Source organism: Lathamus discolor, chromosome 5, assembly GCF_037157495.1.
Source record: "Lathamus discolor isolate bLatDis1 chromosome 5, bLatDis1.hap1, whole genome shotgun sequence".
NCBI lineage: Eukaryota > Metazoa > Chordata > Aves > Psittaciformes > Psittacidae > Lathamus > Lathamus discolor.
This window is the reverse complement of record NC_088888.1, coordinates 116,869,016-116,883,496: the sequence shown is the minus strand read 5'-3', so window position 1 is coordinate 116,883,496 and position 14,481 is coordinate 116,869,016. Positions and strand designations below refer to the sequence as shown.

Genomic DNA, 14,481 nt, shown 5'->3' with positions numbered 1-14,481 from the left:
TAAAGAAATAAATCTTAGTTCAGTCAGTGAGACACAACAAAGAAGGGGAGCAGCTGTGCTTCCACCTCAGACACAGGCTTCCTGGAATGGATCAAACACGTTTAGGAGCTGTGATGTCCTCCTTTGCAGTCTTGCCATTTTTCAACCAAAGCAAGATGCCAGTGAGATTTCTCCTTGATTTTGGGAAAGGACGTCTAACACTTTTAAGCTAATATGAATCCAATTAGTGAATGGGAAGTCAGAGAAAGTCTAGGACTCTTAATTTGTGAAGGTCTGCTGCTTTTCTTGCTTTATTTATGCAAAGGATCTTTGTAGGAGAAAGATACCACTTAGCTCTGAAGCAGCACAGAGGAAAATTAAATTTAGCTTTAGTGGGTAATGGTAGTTTCTGTCATTTTCAGTGTGGAACTTCATAAAACTAAGTGTGTTCTGCCAAGCCCCATTAACACTGATTGTGCTGCTATCAAGTATTTTATAGTGGGGCACAGTTTCCAGACCCCACGTGTTCTCTAAGGTGGCCCTGGAGGCAGAATTGCCTCCTAAAGTCTCTTAAAATGAGCCTCAAGCGTCCTGGATGTGACAAGGGTTATAGTCTCTGGCCCTAGGTGCCTCGGACTTAACTTGAGGCACCCGTGTGAAGAATTGGGAGTGAGCAGCATGGTCACCGGTGATCCAATCTGTAATTATTGAGAATGACATGATTCGGGTTTTCAGAGAACTCCCAACACTTCCTTCTATTTCTTTTCTTGAGGGGATGGGGAGCTCGAGACAAGGAGAGATAAGGAATGCAGAAATAGCTTCGCAGATTTCCTTCATTATTCTTTCCAGAAAAAAAAGATATATGTAGAAAGTATAGCATTCTTTCTCATGGACTTTGAGGTTTCTATAGTGAGACAGGGAATTTTCTGCCTTGCATGGTAAGTCACAGGAGCAACACATTCAGTAAAGCATCCCTTTCCTGCCTGCACAGTTCAAGAAGGCTTCAATGAAGGCTTCATGTTTTCTCCAGGCCAAGATGCAAACCATCACACCACATTCACCTGTTCAGGAGTAGTTGTTACTACAGTTTTCTCTGCATATTTCTTTGCTATACTGTTAAGCAGGCTGATGAGCTCATATATAAGCTTTTATCCTAAGTTCTGAATTATTAATACTGGTAGGTTACAACTGTCTGCCTGTGACAGTCTGTCTGTCCATATGTGTAGCTGCACGGATGGGTCTGGACAAGAGAAACCTGCAATAAAGGCTCCATTTTGCACAGTTTGCAGTCAGTGATATATCTCCCATTGAATTTTGTGCATGCAGGAGGATCAGACTCTAAATAGGATAGCATAATACCCCTTTTTCCATAAAGAATACATTTCTATTTGAGCAATTCAAGTGATTTCTGGAACTAGAAGCAGAGGGCTGTTCACCGAGGGGCTTTTGTGAGCTGCCAGCTGCATGTGCAAAGTGTCATTAGACTTTAAGAAAAAGAAGGAGAGGTTTTTGCATGGAGTATTTCATTAATTGCAGCTGCTCTTCTTGTAAGCACTGATTCCCCTTCCACTTTGGGCTTTTTAAGGCTGCTGCAAGCACATTGGCCTTTCCATCTAACAGTTAGATCTTCGTATTTGGTTTTCATAGCCACTGGCCTATGAAACCAGGTATAGCGGGTTTTGAAGGGGGAGAGTGTGGTGCTTCGGGCAGAGGATTGCAGTCAGGCTGTTTAGCTCCTGTTACGGGGAGAGGAACATAGATGACTGGGCAGCCAAGGGATTTATTCCCGTGCTTACCCTACTGACTGCTTGACTGGGTTCAGACCCACACCCTAGGGACAAAGCTGAGACAGGGGACACGGGGTGCAATATGGGGAAAGGGCTGTTTGAGCCTGAGGAGCAATGGGAGTGTAAAGGAACCTGAACTAAGCCCCGTTCCCAAAAGTGGAGGCAGCCCCACAGTACTCAGACTGTTTTTAGGAACCACTTTGGGAACTGCCTGAGATTTTTGCCATGGTACAAATAACCAATAATTATTTCCACTCCTGTAGCCTTTGTATTCTGTATATTCTCTCACCCAGATAAGAGTTAGTTAGCAGGGCAAAACTTATTCACTATCTTGGAAACCTGTATTCTTCAAAGGTAAAAATATCCTTTACTTACTATGTCCTTTACTTGCTATAGATCCAAACAAAATACTACTGAATCAAAAGAACTCCCGCTGGCTTCCAGACAGCTCTTATTAACAGGGTAAAGCCACCTGCTTGCCTCCTCCTCCTTTTTTCGATCAATACGATGAAAACAACATAATAATTGAGAGTTTATATAAACAGATTTAGCAGCTCTTTCTACCCACAGTGTGACAAGTGTCAAGGAGGAGCTACAGCACTACTGCTGGTTCTTGGGGTGTTTGGATGCAGGCAGAGTGACAGGTTCCCCAAAACAGGAGAATGCTTTTCCTTGGGCAAGCACTCAGATGATCAGAAGTCGACAGTGTCATGTGAATAAAAAGGGGATAATGTTTGCCCCACAAAAGTGTCCCCTTGAGCTTTGCATATTGAACTGCTGCCCAGTGCAAGCAATTGAAGAGGTCAAGATAGGCAGATCATCCCAGCTATTGAGACTGCAGCTCTCCATAGCCTTCCCTTGCAGACAGCTGAAGTTAGGAAGGATGGATTGTGTTCCTTGCTGTCTGCAGAAGGATTTTAAAGCAGCTGAAGAGGATCCTCCAGGAAAATCTCTGACTCCTTTAAAAAAAAATGTTGATAGACACAATAGCATTGGCAGTGGATGGTAGAAATAGAAACAGTTTTCAAAGACAAAGCGGAGTGAAATTTTCATAACCAGTACAGATATGTCATTTAAGCCAGCTGAAGACAAAACTGGTTTTCAATTGAATCACCCTCTCCCACCTTAGTTTTTTTATGAATGGTCATGTAAAATGTTTGCATTTATATGATGTTTATGAAAAATGTTCTACGTGCTAATTTATGACTTGCTCTATGTGCTAATATACGGTTTACCTTTGAAGTAACTTGTTCATAGGTAAAAATATTCTTAATTGTTTACTATTCTCTAGTTATAAATGTTGAAATAATAGTGAAAAGGTGAATGTCGGAGAGAAAAGCTATGATTTGTGCCCGTGACATGGGTCACTTCGTACAAACCACAATGGGTTTATCAATGATACATGAACAGCAAATAGGTCTAAATTGGAAAAGTCTGCTATTTGCCATTAATAATTCAGCCAAATGCATTTCCACTGAATCACATGTGATTTTTCTTCTCCCATCAGCAGCACAGTGTCTAAACCCTGAGCTGCTGGAACAGGTCGACTTGCAGCCTCCATCACATGGGCCAGTGCAGAGAGGCAAGGTGGAGGAAAGGACCTTCTGATAAAATCTTTTCACCAGGAAGGCCCTAATACAGTTCTTTCCCTCTGTGAGAGGAGGAGCTCACCTGCAATGTCACTGAGGTTTTGCAGCCCAGCATCAGCCAAGACAAATTTTAAACAAAGCCATTTATTGTGCTCTGTGGCCTGTAGCTAGCCCACAGGTGACTAGATAATGAATGCCTAGCAACCGTATGTTTTTCACAGTTCCTTGAACAAGGGCATGAGTGAAAACCTGCTTGATTGTTGAAACAAATTTCTCCAGCAGCTGAATAAGAAATCTGTATCACTCTCCTCTCTGCTCCCTTTGTAAAAGGAGCTCACAGAAGATCTTCACCCTTTCACGATCACTGTGTACATTCAGGGCCACTCATTTTCTTTCATGGAGCTGCCTTTAAAAATGCATTCTCCCAAGTACAGCAGGAAAAAGAATGTGTTGCTTCTCACCCTTTTATTACTATTACACTCAACTTTGCCAGAGATGCTTAAAGGGAGAGAAAGAAAAAAGATTATTAAAACGAAACAATTCTGCTGCCTCCTGTAATGGTTTGTCTGGTACTCCAGATAGGCTTTATCATACAGCACTTGCTAATTGCATGAATCCTTAGCATCTGTAAGAGCAATGCCAGTTTTAATGCACCGTTTTAAAGCACAGAGTGGATTGATGTGAGCAGCAAGATGGATTTATATTGGTTCAGCATCTTAAACTTACAAAAACCTGACAGCAGCACAGGTTTCATTAGTTTCTGTGCTGCTGTGCTATTTTTTAAAAACTAGATTATATTGTCCATATTTATCTTCTCTGTAGTTTAATTTCTGTGATGAATTAGTAGAAAGGAAAATGCCAACTTCCTTCCTTCAGGACTGCTTCAGAGTCACTGCCAGTTAAAAGGTCTCTGTTAACAGCTGAGAAGCACTTCAGAGATGCCAAGTGTTCTTGAAATGCCGTGTGTCAGCCCAAACCTGGACCTCTGTGTGAGAGTCGAGACATTTCCCACTTGAGCAGAAAGCAGTAGCTCCGTGAGCTGACAGCTGAAGCACCTTGTCAGCTCTCCTGGGAATTAGGCATTGGAGGAGAGGGATGCACGTGCCCTTAGGTCCAGCTAGCTATGGGCCTGGTTAGCCAGGCCACAGCTCTTCTGTTGGGGTGTGCAGTGACCATTGTGGCTCCCTTCTGCTACTTCGGCTTGATACTGAACCCACCTCTTTAATAGCATTAATAGTGATCTTGTTTTTTCACATTAATACTGATCTTATTTTTTCACTATTTGCAGTGTTTTACACTGTTTCTCGTGACTGTCAGTTGGTAACAAGGCAGAACCTGAGAGTTTCACCTGGGTCTGAGCAATCCCAGGCACAGCTACAGGTTGGGCAGAGAAGAGATTCAGAGCGGCCCTGCAGAGAAGGGCTTGGGGGTGCTGGTCGATGAGAAAATGAACATGAGCCTGCTTCAGTGTGTGCTCGCAGCCCAGAAGGCCAAACGTATCCTGGGCTGCATCAAAAGGAGTGTGACCAGCAGGTCGAAGGAGGTGATCCTGCCCCTCTACTCTGTTCTTGTGAGACCTCACTTGGAGCATTGTGTGCAGTTCTGGTGTCCTCAACATAAAAAGGACATGGAACTGCTGGAACAAGTCCAGAGGAGGCCACGAGGATGATCAGGGGACTGGAGCACCTCCCGTATGAAGACAGGCTGAGGAAGTTGGGGCTGTTCAGCCTGGAGAAGACTGCGTGGAGACCTCATAGCAGCCTTCCAGTATCTGAAGGGGGCCCATAGGGATGCCGAGGATGGACTATTCTTTAGGGACTGTAGTGATAGGACAAGGGGTAATGGGTTAAAACTTCAACAGGGGAAGTATAGATTGGATATAAGGAGGAAATTCTTTCCTGTAAGTGTGGTGAGGCACTGGAATCGGTTGCCCAGGGAGGCTGTGAATGCTCCATCCCTGGCGGTATTCAAGGCCAGGTTGGACAAAGCCTTGGGTGGCGTGGTTTAGTGTGAGGTGTCCCTGCCCGTGGCAGGGGGGCTGGAACTGGATGATCTTGAGGTCTTTTCCAACCCTAACTATTCTATGATTCTATGAGTTAAAAAGGTCTGAATAACTTTAAATGAAGTGTAAGTATGGATGTTAACCTTAGAGCAAGCGTCATTTATACTGTGGAAGGGAGGTTGGTTATCTCTTGCTTCAGGAAGGAATGAGCTCATCTGTGTATCCAAGTACAGCACTCAATGATTTGCAATGGAATGTTTCTCCTCTGAAGCACTGTGAGGCCAAAGCAAGATTGCAGTGATCCAGCTCAGTTCAGCACATGCTGGGGTTCATGTGATGTCTCCCTCTTCCCTTTTGCAGCCATGGGACAAGGTGTGCGGGAGAGGTGTCTGCTGCTGCCAACAACAACATCTGCGGCGTGGGAGTTGCGTACAACTCCAAGGTGGCAGGTACAGTAGCAACTCAAGGTGTAAATGGTCATTAGGCCCCTGTGCCTTAGGTAGAACTGTGGAGACAGGGAGCGTCGCCCAGGACAGGACTGCAGGTTGGCACTGGGCCATGTGTTTATTACTTTCTGTAGCAGCTGAGGAGAGGAATTTCTCCATGGTTTTGCCTTTTCAATTGAGGGCTTTATATAGCCTCTTTAATAAGAGAGGAATAACTCTGCTCCTTCTTAAGCCAGCTCCTTTTGGTATACTGATTTTCAGTGTTTCTTCCCTGCGTAGCTGCAGAATCGTTTGCGACAAACCTCATTTTGCAGGAGGTAAAATCTAAATTCCTGCTGCAATTAGAAACTACTTGAAAAGGCAAATCCTATGCTGCTTGTATTCTTTAGGCTCTCACCAGCCTTGGCCTGCAGTGCTGTAAATCTCTGCAGTCGTTGGTTTGCTTTATTTTAACAAGGGATGCAGAGTGGTAGGAGCAGATGAACAGAATGAAATGGGTGGTACCTAGCACCCAGCATTTGCACATTGGGTCTGTTGAGTATTTTTACTTACAATTAGCTCTTGTCTGCAGTGATAAACTGAATATAGTGCTAGAAGTGAGTTAGGCTCTCAGCTTGTGTCGGATTGGTTTAATCTGAAGAAATTCAGTTTTCCCTCTCTAAGACTTACATGAGAACCAAGGCATAGCAAGCAGATACAGATGTTTATGAATTTCACTCTCATTCCCCAACCTACACCAAAACACCAGTGTGGATGCAGCCGCTGCTTCTTGGGAATGGTTCACAATGTATGTGCATGGGCAGCCCTGCTCTGCTTGTCAAGGCCCTTTTTCACTGCAGTGTCAGGAGATTTAGGGAAGGCCATATTTCACCTGTCACCTACAGGATCAAAAGCTGAATCTCTACTGTAGAAGGGTGCCAAGCAGTGTTTGCTAAGCTGTTACTCCAAGAAGCATTGCCAGCTGGGCAGGTCCAGGGCTTGTCCCCTTTCTCGAGGAATGGTAACATCCTTTTCAAGGATGGGACATTTCACAAAATTTATGTTCTGGCAGCAGCTACTTTTAGAGGAGTGTGAATTGAGGCCGTTTCTGATGACCACCAGCCTACAAATAACCTTCCATACGTGCCCACTTAGTAGCAAAATCCCCCGAGATTTTGGAAAGTCACAGCCTTCCTCCCTAAGGGCAGTGTGCACCTGGAGCACCACCGTGTGGTCAGAGGAAACGTCGAGTTGGGTGCAGCTGAGAGTGCCGCTGCCATGGCTCACGGTCTGTGTTTGCAGGTGGAATTGGGTGAGGCTTTGAGCAGCCTGGTCTAGTTGAAGATGACCTTGCCCATGGCAGGGGGGGGGTGTTACTAGATTATATTTAAGGTCCCTCCCAACCGAAACCATTCTAGGATTCTATGATTCTATGCACTGGAAGTCAGTAGCTAAGGATCTGGGGCATCGTGTGTTTTGCTTCTTGTACCTCTTTTTTGCCCTGAAGTCAAATCAGATGGTCTGCCTCTTTCTGTCATTGCACCACCTCTCCAGGGTCAATAACTAATTCTGTGGTTTCAATGCAGATCTTCATTTTACAAGCATGTGAAGGGATTTCTCACTCATTGAGTTTGACTTCCTAATTTCTAGCTTGAATCAGCAGATCAGGAATATCCAGCTTTGATCTGGTTTCTTTTTGAAGTTTATACCACTTTTTCCAGCCTCGTATTTGGCACATTGTCGTGGTTTGAACCCAACCACAAACCTCGTCCACTCACTCCCCCCCCTTCTTGCCCTCCCCCTGCTCCTGGAGGGACGGAGAGGAGAATCAAAAAGAATGCAACTCCCACGGGTTGAGATAAGAACAGTTCAGTAACTAAGGTATAACACAGATCACTACTGCTACCACCAATAATAATAATGATAAAAGAAATAACAAGAGGAAAGAATACAACACCTTAACACCAGCCGACCAATAACTCGCCCCACTCCCCCCAACCGAGCACCGACCGATACCTCCTCCAACCCTGTAGTCCCTCTACCCCTTCCGGGTCACTCCAAGTTACATCCTGGGCATGACGTGCTGTGGTATGGAATACCTCTTTGGCTAGTTTGGGTCAGGTGTCCTGTCTCTGCTTCCTCCCGGCCTCCCCTCCTCCCTGGCAGAGCATGAGGCTCACAAAGTCCTTGGCCAGACCAAACATTCGAGCAGCAACTGAAAACATCCACGTTATCAGCACTGTTCCCAGGCCAAAAGATCAAAACACAGCACTGCACTAGCTCCTAAGAAGGAGAAAACTGACTGCTGCTGCTCAAACCAGGACACACATGGTTCATTCATACTGTTTGGCTCTGTGGTATTAATTTCTGCCCCATCTGTGTCCTTAAACTGTTGGGAAAACTGAATTTCAACTCAAAGCTACAAGTGAGAGTTGTGATGTATCGCTGGTTACTCAGGTCTCATTTAAAAGGCATCAAGAGTTCGGCTGTCAGTGAAACTGTTCTATGTGTGGGGAATGATAGGTGTAAGAGCTGCCACGGCTGTCTTTGTCACACTCTGGCTTTTTTACGGCCAACACTTTGGGGTTTTATGACGTTGGCATGTCCTAGGTTTGTATGATTTAATTTGATTTTTACTACAGTATGGGTTAAAGGAAGCAGGTTTTAGTTTGCTTTTTTTCCTCTAAGTACTGGCCATATTTTTCTATTGTGTCTGCATGTTGACACAATGATATTTTTCCAGGAAACTGTTACATAGTGTATTTTCCCTCTCTGATTAAATTCTGTAAAAGAACCAAAATAAACAGAAAAAGTACTTGGAAAAAGTAATGACGTGTCGACACATCCCTGAGTGTAAATTAGAGATGAGGGAGGCCTTACTTGGTTTTCCCTAGTTGTTACAAAATACTATTTTAAATACTATTAGTATTATTTAAATGCTATGAAATGCTGAGATTGCTGAATACTACTGTTATAAAACTGATTTCAAATAGTAGATGGAGAATTCTATGTAATAAGAAAGCTAACAGTTAGGTGCTTTCTCTTTCTGTGTCATGCTACATTGCTGTCATCCTGCTGGGTAAGCACACCCTGGTGAAATGTGAGTGGCGAGTGAATAGGTGCAACTGCTAGTGAGTTAAAATACCTGTAACTGGGGGATGTCTCCAGGTGCTGAGACTTCATCTTATGCTGGGTAATAAATAATTCATGTTTATGTTGATTAAATCTACAGGTATTCGAATGCTTGACCAGCCATTTATGACAGACATTATTGAGGCTTCCTCTATCAGTCATATGCCTCAAGTCATAGATATATATAGTGCCAGCTGGGGACCAACTGATAATGGAAAGACTGTGGATGGACCTAGAGAGCTAACACTGCAAGCAATGGCAGATGGTGTGAACAAGGTAACAGTCTTATTAAATAATCTGGATACTGGGGCAGAAAGATATTTACACCCTCGTGCTGAAACCAATGACTTGGGGACACATGGTCCTCCTACAGAACACAGTGCAATTATGTGAACTATCCCAACTTTTGAAGGTCCATTGGTGTTGTGTCTAAAATATTGTGGCATTGCTTTTGTTGTGTATTCTAAGGGTACAGTGCTGTCTTGCATAGAGCTGTGTTTATCTCTTACCAGCTTACATATGCTTTTCATATGGAAATGGAAGAGCCTGATCTTGCAAATATTGCCGAGGTTGCCAGCTGTACTACTGGCATCATATTGTCCGTTTGGCTACCAATTTAATTATTGTTTTGGATTTGTAGTGTATTTCAGGTCATTATTATGGCTGTGGTTGAACCACAACTGTTCAGATGTCCATGGGGTAATATATTCCCCAGTCGCAGGAGCTTCCTTGTTTATTGTCACCTTTCCACCTCCTGCTAGGAACAGTCTCTGGTCTATGTTAAAGACACTCACTATCATTCTGGAATCTCTTAAACCTGTACTCTATTAGAAGATTGAGTAAAATGTGTGCCACAACTCAAAAAGAAAACAAATCAGTCCAGAACAAACAAACTTTGCATGGCTCTGTCTCCATCTCTTTTGTGTCATGCAGCTGCTCTGATTCTGTAGGGAATGAGCCTCCTCCCCTTAATTGATCATAGATGGGTTTCCATAATGAAAAGATCTGAAATTCCAAGGAACATCTGAGGTGGTTTTGTGTGGGCGCTCCGCAATTACTCATTTTTCCATCCAAATTATTTCTTCCTCTTACTCGTGCCAGTTTCTCCCACTCTTCCATCACCACCTCGCTGTGAGAAGCACATTCAGTTTACCATGTTTTGTGACATGATAATTAAATCTACTGCTGTGGTAAGTAGTGAAGCATCTAAAGCTGTCTCAAATCCGGAGCCTCAAGTGTTTTGCCTGTAACAGATAAATTATAGTCATCTTCCTGCTCTCGATGATAAAACTGGCAATGTACTGCAATATCACCGGAAGACTTGTCACCAATTTCTCATGGTAACACTTTACAAACCTCTGACCAGCTCAAAGTCCCTCTGAAGTCATCTTGACATAAGCTGTGTTTTTACTCATGATTTACTTTCATTTATCTAGCGTTTCCATAAAGATGCCCTTAAATACTCCTGTTCTGGGGAGAATCTTTCTTAGGTATGTGACACGGTTGATATATTTTTAGCAACACCTTATGTCTTACAGGTAGTGGATACTTGATCTTTCTTCCACTAAGGCTGATTGGAGAAGAATAAACTCTGAATATAGAAGAATTCCCATATAATTCTTGGGTTATTCACCTCCTATGCAGAGCAGAAAAGACACTAATAACCCTGGGAGGGGAATGCAAACTAAACTAAATAAAGGTATTTCACCCCTCAAGGGAAGCAGGTCTTAAATTGTAGTCATGCTTTTTTGAAGTTTGGTATTTAAAAGATCTTCTCATTAACTTGCTATAGTATCACCATATGCTTCAGTTAGTGGAATTACACTGTCATTAGCACTCTCTTCAAATGTTAAGTATAGGAGAAAGGGTTTTTCTCTTCTCCTCTCTTGTCTGGTCTGGTCACAGTCCCATACTTGGGATTGTTGGGTTTGTTACTTTTTTAATGCCTTCCCCTCAGAAGCGTTTGTGATTCTCTTTAAGAAATATATTGCAGTATTAAGATCAGAAGGGGCCCTGAGATCTTAGGTTGGGTGTTTGTAAAGGAGAAAGGGATGCTGAGCTGCACTTTGGGCAGGATTGCTCTTGTACCTTATCAGAAAACATAAAATGAGCAGGAGAGCCTGCATTAAACCAGTTCTGTCAAACAGCCATTGAGGAATTAAAGAGCAGAAGGAATAATACTGGGTCCTACCTACCTAAGAAAGATACTGTTGTCCAGGGACAGTTACACTTAATTTTATAGTGCCAGTGTCCCAGCTATCTCCTGGCAATACCTGCGCAAAAGAAGATACTGCTCCACCCCAAAAAAACATTGGGATCATAGCTTTATCTACTGTCATTTTCCTTATTACATTTCCTGTTTTTTGGGGTATAGTTTGTTCTCTTTTTGTGGAGAGCCAGATTTTCTAGAGATACTTCAAGATGTCAGTGGATGCTGGGTAATTTCCATGGTGCTTTGAAAAATCCACCACAGACTTTCCTGCATCTAAAGCAAGACTAACAAGCCTTTTACCTAGTTAAATACCCTTTTGCCTAGTTTAGGTCTATAACGCGTGCATCAAATCTTCTGTTGGCTGTACAAATGTAAACCTAGTTTATGATCATTTATTCAGAATAAAACCCCCTTTTATTAAAGAGAAATGTATACTTTATAAACAGAGACAACTAAATGTAGGAATTCCTTTTCTCAGTCTAGAGCTGATTCTCAGCAGAGTGATGGTTCACAAATTAATGATGAAGCTGAAATATTGGCAGGGAGGAAGCAACATGCTGAGAATAAAAATGTGTTATTTAAACTAAAAGCAATACTTTCAAATGTCCTGGAAGGAAATGTCAGATCTCTTGCGCAGAGCACGATTAATATCCTTACTTCTAATGCAATAAACTAAAAATAAGTAAGTGAGAGTGATACAGAATTCATATAGGGAATGTGCAGTTAACTGAGTTGGCAAACACAGGTAACATTTACCTTGTTATCACCACACTTGGGAGCCTGGCTCAAGGAGAAACTCACTGACAGGAGTTTTGCCCTTCTCCCAGACTCCATTCCACTGTCATGTCCTTTATAGGTCCACTTTCCAGAGCTGCTGGGATGCTAGGGTTAACTAGTCAGTTGATAATGATAAGAAGATGAAAACTGCAGAAACTGAAAGACTCCTGGTTTATATGTCTGTGTTCATGGCTTGAAGCCATGGAGCCAGAACCAAGTGGGTGAAGGCTGATTTATCTTCTTGGCTTTCCTCTTCTGTTTCCCACTCTTAGCATTTCTTAAGCTAATTCTTGTATTCTGTCTTAATCACACCTTCGATTTGGTGTGCTCTTTGCTTGTAAGGTCAATAACGGCAGCACTAAAGTAACATGATTAAGGACATCAAAATCTGTCCATCGCTCTGGCAACTATGGGCTCTTTTGCTAACTGCATTTCTAAGGCTGAACACAAAAGGGATGGCGTGTGTATGAGCTTGGTTGTCAGCGTAATACGTGTAATCAGAAGGTAGTGGCAAAGCAACTCAGGCTGCTTTTTTTCTTATCAAGACATGATCCTACTCATTTTTAGTGCAATCTATGCTTCACTGTGTTATCTCATGACTTTTGTTCAGGGGCAATAGTCAGCCGTGTGACTGGGTCACTGAATAGCAGTAGTTGCACTGTAAAGATAAATGAGCTCGCAGCTGAGTTAGTAAGAGCTTGAGAATAGGGATTGAAAGTTTCAAACAGACATCCACAAGGGTTTGATAGTTACCACTACTGGTTTGACACAAATGAACAGTCTTACCTAATGCAAATTCTAGCTGCTAGAAAAGATATATTCAGGATGTAAATGGAAAGGACTTTGTACAACTTCTAGTTTTTAAAGACTGGGTTGAAACTTGTGAGTATCCAGTACCTGCCTAATGAGCGAGACTCACCCTTTGCTATGGAACATCTGATGCTGGCTGCCAGTTGTAACAGGAGACTCGTCAGACTGCAAGTCTGCACCCAAGCCAGATATCCCTTAGGGTAGTCTGCAACAGGCTGAGGGACAAATGCTGTTCTGTCTTGTGAAACAGAGACCTACAGAATGCACTCTGTCATGCTGTCTCTTTCCTTAAACACATCTGCCAGGAGCAACAAATTAATATATTTAATGAGATTTTATCATTTGGATTCTAGACTCTGTCTGAGGCACATCTGTGATCATGGGGTCTAGGGAGAAAAGGTCTATGTTTCTTTAACAGGTTCAGTAAATCACCAATCTAACATTGTTCTGGGCTGTCCTGAGATACCTTAGCCCTTCATCAAGACCAGGCTGCTCACATGCTCAGTTTCATCTCTTCTGATTGCTCTGTGTCACATATTTGCAGATACGGAAACTGGATGGATGGATGAGCCTAGAGTCAATGGTGTCACATTAAGTTGGCAGCTGGTCACGAGTAGTATTCCCCAGGGCTTGGTATTAGGTCCAGTGTTGTTTAATATGACTGGGGGTGCTTAGTGTGGAGAAGAGAAGGCTCAGGAAGCCCTTGTCATTCTTTACAACTGCCTGACATGAAGCTGTAGTGAGGTGGGTGTCGGTCTCTTCTCCCAAGGAGCAAGTGGTAGGACAAGAGGAAACAGCCTCAAGCTGCACCAGGGGCGGTTTAGATTGGATATTAGGAAAAATTTCTTCACCGAAAGAGTAGCTGTGCATTGGAACAGGCTGAAGTGATGGAATCACTGTCTCTGGAAGCGTTCAAAAACCGTGTAGATGAGGCCCTCAGTGACATGGTTTTAGTGGTGAAGTTGGCAGTCCTGGGGTAACAGCTGGACTTGATGATCTTAAAGGCCTTTTCCAACCTAGCTGATTCTATTACGTATTTCTTTGATGAGCTATGGAAGGATTTTAGTGCAGATACAGAAATACAAACTCAAATTCAAAGCAGAGCAAGAAACCAGGACAATAGACTTCGGAAAAAGCAGCCTAGCAGTGTCGAGCATAGCTAGCTATATCATCTGATTGAGAGGCACGTACATTTGAGATGAAGGAAGAATGATGTAGTAGTTTTCCAACCCTAACTATTCTATGATTCTATGATTCTATATAGATGGCTGGACAAAGCAAGGCTATGTGATTTACGTATCCCTTGTCTGACCTGTGCTTGCCATTTTGAGGGCTAGATAGCTTGGAGGGGGAGGTAGGGATGGTAAGTGGGATTACTGTGACAGCACAACTCTCTTAAATAGAGACTTTTGTTCTACTACCTTGCATCCAGAATTGTATTAGCAGTCACCTTAAACAGGAAAAGGCAACTAGCTCAAGAGCAAATTCTGCCCATGTTTTATGGTGTATCCTGTCTTAAATGCAATAACTTGTAAATGTTTCTTATTTGCCATTTCATGAGTCCAGTTCTTTCCAGATTCAGCTATTGGAATTTAAGGCAATAGAAAGAAGTAATCAAGCTAAGCTGGTCTCTCTCTATCGCTGTTTTATGATGTAGTCTTTTATAAGTTGTGAGGAGTTGCTCATGGACTGAATTAATTTCTTGAGACTTCGCTGGCTCAGCCAGAATATATCAGACATGATCCATTTGTGCTTGTGCTGGTGAAAA

General features: G+C 42.9%; 1 protein-coding gene across 1 annotated transcript in view; it reads left to right on the top strand.

Moving 5' to 3' along the window:
• The window catches only part of PCSK2 (proprotein convertase subtilisin/kexin type 2), a 109,388-nt gene that overhangs the window by 76,363 nt on the left and 18,544 nt on the right, over positions 1-14,481 (top strand). The window contains exons 7-8 of the mRNA XM_065682298.1: positions 5,718-5,806; positions 9,015-9,190. Coding sequence (XP_065538370.1) covers positions 5,718-5,806; positions 9,015-9,190 — 265 coding nt within the window. The remainder of the gene's footprint in view (positions 1-5,717; positions 5,807-9,014; positions 9,191-14,481) is intronic.